Source organism: Belonocnema kinseyi, chromosome 1, assembly GCF_010883055.1.
Source record: "Belonocnema kinseyi isolate 2016_QV_RU_SX_M_011 chromosome 1, B_treatae_v1, whole genome shotgun sequence".
NCBI lineage: Eukaryota > Metazoa > Arthropoda > Insecta > Hymenoptera > Cynipidae > Belonocnema > Belonocnema kinseyi.
In genome coordinates this window covers 105,677,565-105,686,003 of record NC_046657.1, presented here as the reverse complement: position 1 = coordinate 105,686,003, position 8,439 = coordinate 105,677,565, and the positions used below count along the sequence as shown (strand labels likewise).

The following is an 8,439-nucleotide window of genomic DNA, read 5'->3' as shown; positions in this document are numbered from 1 at the left end:
CCCCCTTCCACCACCAAGTAAGTGTGTGGAGGGTGTGTAAAGGAATAGAGAAGGTATAAGAAAAATGTAAACCCTTAGGGGACACATTAGAAGCTTCCATTCCATTCCTAGTGCGCAAGAGTTCAAAATCCCATGATAAATACGTCTGTATTTACGTCGTATGCTCGTGTAAACTGATACGTATCGTAACCTTCAACGCGACGCGGCACATGTTGGGTTTAGTTTTTTCGTCTGCTATTCTGACTGCACCAATTTTTACTAAGTCGCTTGCTAAATCAGTGCGCCGGTCTCTCTCGACGTTACTATAGTCCTTTGCAAATATTGCAATCTTCTGAAGAAATAAATGTAACATTTTTAAATTTTATTCCAATGAATTTTGTAGTTCGGCATGTAGTTGCTAGTTAATACACGGAGTAGTAAACATTACAAAAGTTCTGCTATGTCCCTCCATTGCAAACTGAAAATAGTAAAATCTAGTCTGATTTTTAGCAAATATTGCAGCAAAAGGTTTCTCCGTGTAGCTTTTGACTAATTTAATTGGTTAGACGAAAGTAACAAATTCTATTAGTTATTTTGGACCAATTATCAGTTACTGAGTTCTTGCTTCTACAATTAGTCAAATTTGACTGCTAATTAGTTAAATTTAACTAATTCAGATTTAGCGAGTAGACCTGACGGAAGGTAAAGCTGTATGTCAGAAAAGGAAAGTGTGGAGAAAAAATAGTTTATAAGAAGTATGTGATGAAGATTGTCAGCCGAGTGAGAGATGCATAAAATGAACCATCTTGGATACTAATGGACTCTCGTTGAGATCTTAACTTAGTGCAGGCGATTAGAGACAAATGCATGACTCTTCCTACAGGATTATCTGTCAAATTTACTATGAATTTCAATATGTTAAAATGACGAAAAACTTAAATTTAAAAAAATCCCTCACATGGTGACTCAGCCGATTAAAAAAAAACAATTTTGGAATGACTCATATGCAATTTAAGGAAAGGTGTTTAGTATGGGAAACTTTCAGTACTAATTTAGAATCGTATACAATTTTTATTAACTCCCTAATTTTTAATCGTGGGAAGTAATATTTTCAAATTAAATTTAGTTCATTAAAAATACTTAAAAATTAGACTAAATTCTGAGACTACGCTAAGAATTATTTCCAAACATTTCGCAAGAAAGATAAGACTGTGATTTCCAAATGATATATAGACAATAAAGGCTGCAAGCTAATTCGAGTCAGAATGTATGTAATCTAATAATTTAGTTTTGTAAAAACATTTTTTCTCAAATCGAAAAGCCAGTTAAATCGTTTGTTCTTTAATAATTGTTAACGGAAAAACTCCGTAGACTCTTGTTTTCTCTCACGAAATTTTATACTTATAAATTGTTTATTCAGATTGAATAATTTCTTGTCAAGATGAAAAGAAAATATTACTTGAGCCTTGTAATAGTCTGTGCAATTTTGTCGCAAGTAATTCTTGTATTATCAGACGAGAATTTTGGTAAGTGATATTTCTTTTTTCTACTGCAATTCCTGTCAATTCTTTTGCTGTCACATTTTATTACAGTATATTGTTAGATTAGAAAGAAAATTTATTTATTAAAGATGGAATTTTTTGTATTGAATTTCATATATATTTTTATGTAAGCTAAACATATTGTTAGACCATTTAATCGGGAAGTACTGAAGAAAATAAGAAGGGACTATATGGAGGGAATATATAAGAGATGAAAGTAAAAGTGAGTAGGAGGGTTTGAATGAAAAGTCACTTAATATTATTTATTTTGTGACAATTGATAACCGCAAAATTATTTTACTTTTGTAAATAGTTCATTCAAATTGCTTGTGCAATTTTATCAGAAGTGAATGTCATTTTATCAGAAGTAAATACTGGTAGGCGATACTTCTTTTACTTTTAACTTAGTTCCAATGGATTCTGTGTCTATTCCATTTTGTTGGAGAGAAAGGTAGGAAAAAGAGGCGTTGAGTCGTTTATTCGAGTTTTTAATTTAAATTTAGACACGTTTGGAAAATTGGACTTTTCGGAATATAAAAAAATTTAAATTGTCATAAAACCGGTTTGATTTTCTGAAGTTATTATAATGTTTTCAATCAAAATAACTACTTTTCTGATAAAAAAGAATGATCCCAAAAGTCAAGTCAAATCTTTGAATTTCGATTTATTCGAATATTCGAATTTCAAACATTTGGGTTGAATTTTGGATCAATTTTTAACCAAACAAACATAAAGCTATTATGTTTTTGAAAATTGTAATAATCTAAGGGACAGAAAATCGCCGATCCTCCAATGTACACCGAAATTGGTGTTCAATAGAGTTGCAACAAATTTGAGCTACACAGACTCATTCGGAGAATCTAGGGGAAAAGCATCATTTAGACACTGTTTTTTCTCATCCAGTGCAACGTGAAGTGTCGTCTACAAACTGTAAGTCACCTGTCAAGATCATTTTGTCGGTCGTTATTTAAGTGAAACAGATGTTAATAAGCAGGTAAGTTATAATAATAATTACCTAACTTTTTATTTCCTCCCATTTACCAGCGACTAAATAGTCTTGGAATAAAAATAGTACTTGGCGTGATGTAATATCCAAATGTAAGGTTAGTCAAAACCTACTACTTGACATTCAAACCACCAAAGCCGGGATGTACAAACTAAGTCGTGACCGTCTGCACTGAAATTGATGCCTGGTCGTTCGAACAAATTTCCACTAGATTTTCTGCGGAAGTTTAAAGGTACCTTAGATATCTAATCTTGCAGTGGCTAGTGTCATACATGAAAGATAAGGTAAATACAATTGTATAATAAAAACAGAAATTTGTTTTTCGCGGTGAGTAGGGACGTAAATTTGCATGAAACTTTAGCCTGATGAAAAGTTTCATGAAACATAGGGAGTTTCGTGAAACATTGCAATGTTTCAAATATAGCAGCGGGAACATTCAAACTGATAAGATGAAAACCTATTAGGTATTTTCACTTCAATGAACAGCTAACTTCACTTCGTAGATTGCTGAGGGGAAAATAAGGGACCAAATGTATGGGATTCAGTTCATTTTTGCCCTATTTTGCTAACATCTTCGTAAAAGGTAATTTTTTCTATATAAGTGTAGTTAAAAAATAGTTTTTATTTTTTTAATACTATTTAATGAAATAATAAAATAATAATTAATTACAAATATATTACAGAAATAAAGTTTTGTTCCATGCATTTAATCCATTTTCCCTCTCAGCTTTTAACAAAGTGAAGTTAGCTGATGGTTGAAGTGAAAATACCTAATTGAGGCTTTTATATCACAACTTTTTCCTGCCGGCTGATTTGATTTATTTTTCCGGTTTATAATGTGCACCAATGATGCCAATGTTGGCACCCTGAGCTACTGCGCTTGCGTTAGGGCTGACCGCTCATTGGCCGCAATTGGCGCGCGATTCAAAATTACATTTAAATAAAATTCTTGTAACTTAAGTAAATAATTATTAAAATATCCACAAGAATATATACAAATTGTGTAACTTTGATTTCAGGCAAAAAATACGACACGTATATTATATTAATAACAGTTTATTTTCAGTGAATTCCAAAGACCAAATTATATTTTACAAAAAATTTAATTTAAAAAGAAATTTCTTGGAAAAGTGATTGAAAATAATTATTTATAAGTTTTTAATATTTTGTATGTATTTTTCTGGGAATTCATATAATTATATAACCTATTAATACATAAATTATCATGACTGCATTGTAGCTGTGTTTTCTTTTTTTTTTTTTACTTCAAGCGTCGTTTCGTCACGTCTCAATCGAAAAGAACAATCTGAAATTTTGTTTTAGAATTATTCAAATATTATCACTATTATATTCTGCAATTAACTTCTATATATCAAGCTGCTGAAATATCATATGGTATTTAAAAAGATGTATCTATTAACAAATATTTTGAGAAATATTAGTCTTTCAAATTCAATGAAAATAAACTGTTATTCATCAAATACGTATATGTGTTATAAATTTTTTTCTTATCTGAAATCAAAAGTTACACAATTTGTATACATTTTTGTGTATATTTTAATAATTATTTATCTAAACTACAAGAATTGTTTTTCAATGTAATTTTGAATCGCGCTTCAAAGGGTTGACAACCAGCGCTCAGCCCTAACGCACGCATGAACGAACATTATTATCATTTTATTATTGCATTAAATAGTCCCTAAAAAAGAAAAATTATTTTTCCATTGCACTTATACAGAAAAATTACTTTCTACGAAGATATTAGAAAAATAGAGCAAAAATTAACCAATTCCCATGCATTGGGTCAATTGTTATCCTCTCAGTATTCAACGAAGTGAAGTGAGCTAGTCATTGGAGTGAAAATACCTTATTGTATATATAGACGGTCATGACTTTTTCTATACATCCCGGCTTTAGTTTAAATGTCGACGGGCATGGCTAACCTAACTTTTGGAAGTTGCATTAGGAAGTTATAATTTTATTCTAAGTGACTGGTACGCCCTATGAAATGAAAGAAATTTGAAAATTAGGTAAATATTGTTTCAATTGGTTTCCTTATTAACAATTATTTAGGCTAATATCGCAAAGCGAATAGTTGCTTTGCAGGTATTTAGGTGGCTGACAGCGCGGTTCAGAACTCCACAACTCTGCATGAGCCAAAATTCAGGCTCCAAATGATACTTTCCCCTAGATGCCCACATGGGCACCTACGTTCAGAGGAATACATTTGAGACTTGAAAACTCTCTCAAATGATCATTGGGAGCCCAATAAAATTTGCGCTGCAACAAATTTAAAACTAGCGTTTTTCTGTGGGAAATCAAGACGGTTTGATGTACAGTTAAATTGTTTTCTATTTCGAAAATTCCAATTTTCCAAGCGTGTAAAAAAATGTTCGTTCCGCCATTGCAGTCAATAATATACATGATGCTAATGAATAAATTTGCATCATTTTTTCAGAAGAATCCTCGGATCTGCACATCCGTAAAAAGCGTGTCATTAATCGAACGAATAATGGCCAAGTGCCTGGATCGCTTCAAAGAGCTCCATATATTGTCAATATTGTAAAAGATGGTCTTAGTCACTGCGCTGGCATTATATTAGACTCTGATATCATTTTAACTGTGCCGTCTTGTATTAAGGTATCGATTTTTATAACATACTATATTTTATCTGGTTCAGAAAAGAGAAATGAGGGAAATCGACACAATATTACAAGGAGAATATTCACTTCAGTTTATAATTTAGGTAACTACAGCATTATAGTTTCCATAGTTTCTATAAACGCCGAAAGTATTCTCTGATAATATTGATAGATAAAGTTAAAAGAACATAGTTATTTTTTAAATATCCTAGGATCATTTGCTTGGACATAAAAGGATATTATGGTAACATTTTAGCATTCAAAACAACTAATTCATATCGCAATGAAATTGATTTAAGGAATTTGTTTGTACAGCGATATTGAAAATTTCTCCATCGATTGACCTTCACAAAAGCCATAATGCCAAAATTGAACTGTTTACGGAAGTTCTACCTGCAAATTCGTACGCTTGGTTCAGTGGATGGGGTTGCACCAGCTTAGGACCTAAGTAAGTTTTCATTATTTTTTTTCTTAAAAATGCTTTTAAAAAATACTTATTTCTCTCATTTCAGGAACCCGCCTGTGTTTCCTGTGAATTTAATGATGACCCGATTGCCATTAATTTCCCAGCAGGAGTGTGTGCAGGCACATCATGGCCCCGTTTATATTAATTTGAGATATATTTGCACTCTTGATGCAAGTGGAAGGAGGGCCACTTGCATTGGCGATGAAGGTGGTCCTTTAGTTTACAATAAACGACTGATTGGTGTGCTTCTTTATCGAACGCTGGAAATTGGAAAACGTCCAGATGTTTTTGCTAATCTTATTCATCCCGACGCACAACATTGGATTAATGAAATAATTAATTTTCTTCAACATTAGGTATACAGCTTATTAAAAAAGTGAATTTGCAACCTGGGAAAATTGGGTAATCCTGTTAATCACATTCATACACGAAAATATGGTTCAAAACTTTATTTCGGAGGAAACAGAAAAATAAATTAGTAATATTTTTAATATTACGATAAGCTTGGTTTATTGAATTGTTTCCACCAATTAGTGCCTATACCCGAGTCGAAATTTAGACCCTACTTTGAAGTTGCAGCTCCTTATTAGAACCTGATTTAACGCTATTTAAACTTATAGCCCTTGCTTTAAACTTTAAATTCCTAGAGAATGAAACATTGAGCCTACTTTGAAGCTGTAACACCTCTCTGAAGCTAATTTAAATCTTTATAGTCTATATTTTTATAACTCAAGACCCTACTTTGACTTAATAAAGAGACAAAAAAATATTTTTATTGAAATCAGCAAGTTTGACATTGTATTCATACAAGTAATAAATAACACAGAATCAAATTTAAATATGTAGCCCCAAGTTCTTTTAAAGCGTATAACGTAGAATACCTCTAAAAAACAGAACCAATTTATATTAAACTCTTCATAAATCGCAAATTAAATTGGAGTAAACTAATCATAACCTGCTTTGATGCCACAAGTCCTACAGTAGTAGTTTAGATTTTAAAAGAGGGTTCAATTTGTCTTAAATACAGACCGTACTTTGACGCTAAACGTGGAAAAACGGCCGATTTCGGATACTTTTAGCGTCAAAGTAGGGTCAAAATTACATTGAAATCACTCCTTATACAGAATCTTCTTTACAGATTCCAGCGCCTACTAAGGTCAGAGTTACGGCTTCAAAGTAGGGCCTAAATTTCGACTCGGGTAGGCAAAGCTCTTTAAAGCGAATTATATTTGTAGTGCTTTCCTTTAATTCCAGTGTTTTCGGGATCTTGTATACCTCTCTCCAAAAAGTCTCTATCTCGTTTGTTTTGGGCTGGTTTTTCAGGGAAACAGGGAAATCGCTGAATACGCGCGATGAATCAGTGAAAAACTGTTGATTCTCCCTGACGCACCCTCTCTCTTCTGTATTCTCCTCCTTGCGTTAAACGATGCCCTTATTTTGTCGACAATGTGCTGATTGATTGTCAGGAGCTTTGACTTTTTCAATCTGTGATGGCAGATCCACAGTTCATGAGCAAACTTTAGGACCCTTTCAGTAAACGGCTCACCAGATGTTATGTAAGCTATCACACACTAAACATAGGATCTATTTTGTCTTGCTCATCCAATCTTCTTGTTTAGTTAATACAATCTTCTTTTGATCTTTTAATCCATCGTACGTTTTAACCTTCGATTTGAGTTAGCCAAAATCTCGCAACATCATAAACTGAAAAATTGATAGCATAGAGGTTGAACTTGTCCGAGACATCCTCAGGAAAGAAGGCAACGGTTTCAGCCAGATTTTGAGGCTTAAGAGGGACCTGGATGTTCGTGTTCCTCCTTTTCCTGAAATCGCTATCATCCCTAAGGGAGTACCAGCTTTCATATCCATTTTTCGAGAACTAGGTAGTTTGATTTCGCAAAGACTGTTGCGAAACGTGCTGAAGCTCTGGCATCGTAGCAGTTTAACAAGTTATCCTTGAGTTTGCCGACCCATCGCCGAGAGTTCTGCGTGTTCGATCGTTTTAAGCCGCGTATACAACAGTGTATGGTGGTGTCATAGTTATTTCCACGTACATATAAAGAAAAGGTTCGTCCACTCTTGCAAAGCCCCGCGTTCAAAGATAATTCTGCATACTCTGGGAGGTCGCCCGGTATTCAAAAGTTTCCAACATCTGTATGGAGGATTTGGCAGATAATCAAGAGGGATGATAATGGTAAGTGCCGAGAAGAGGTGTTTATTAGGGTGATTATCGAGGAAAGTATATAGCTGATAAATAAACTAAAGGAGGAGCTAGAGTTGAGGATAGAAGAGCAAATCGAAAGAAAGGGGTTCTAGTGCAAAGAAGGTCGATCTTTATAGTCGGCGGGTAAGGAAGCATTGGGAAAATGTTTGAAGCGAGAGCGTGTTGAAAGTTGGAGGCCATCACGAGTTTTAGTAAGACCACTCAAGGAAATAAGTATGCATGATACTAATACATTATCTCTCCTTTTGGCACATTGGTACAGCCAGACTTTTTGCGATTTAAACTTTTTCTTAACCTTTAATTGAGCTAGAAACTAGAAAGTCCCTGACTCTTCCTCAAACTTCATCATCTATCTTTTTTTTTTTTAATTTGATATGATACATATACTTCAAGGATAATTATAAAGATATTTATTTGAATATAAACTTTGGTTTGGCACATGTGGTCTGGCCAGACTCCTATATATATATATATATTCGGTTTTGATTCCACTAGAATCAAACCGAAGGGCCTATGACAAAGCCACCGAACTCGTCCTCGGGTTGCGGATAGAGGGTCCCTGTACCAAGGGTTTCTGCTGA

General features: G+C 33.6%; 2 protein-coding genes across 3 annotated transcripts in view; both read left to right on the top strand.

Annotated features, from left to right (window-relative positions):
• Positions 1–5,990, top strand: part of LOC117179411 (chymotrypsin-1-like) — a 7,454-nt gene extending 1,464 nt beyond the window's left edge. Inside the window, exons 2-4 of the mRNA XM_033371176.1 lie at positions 4,985–5,166; positions 5,468–5,616; positions 5,681–5,990. Coding sequence (XP_033227067.1) covers positions 4,985–5,166; positions 5,468–5,616; positions 5,681–5,990 — 641 coding nt within the window. The remainder of the gene's footprint in view (positions 1–4,984; positions 5,167–5,467; positions 5,617–5,680) is intronic.
• Positions 5,882–8,439, top strand: part of LOC117174266 (chymotrypsin-1-like) — a 27,090-nt gene continuing 24,532 nt past the window's right edge. The window contains exon 1 of one of the 2 annotated variants that reach the window (XM_033363203.1): positions 5,882–5,990. The gene's annotated coding sequence lies outside the window, so the exon portion shown is untranslated. The remainder of the gene's footprint in view (positions 5,991–8,439) is intronic. The other variant, XM_033363213.1, reaches the window with a different exon arrangement.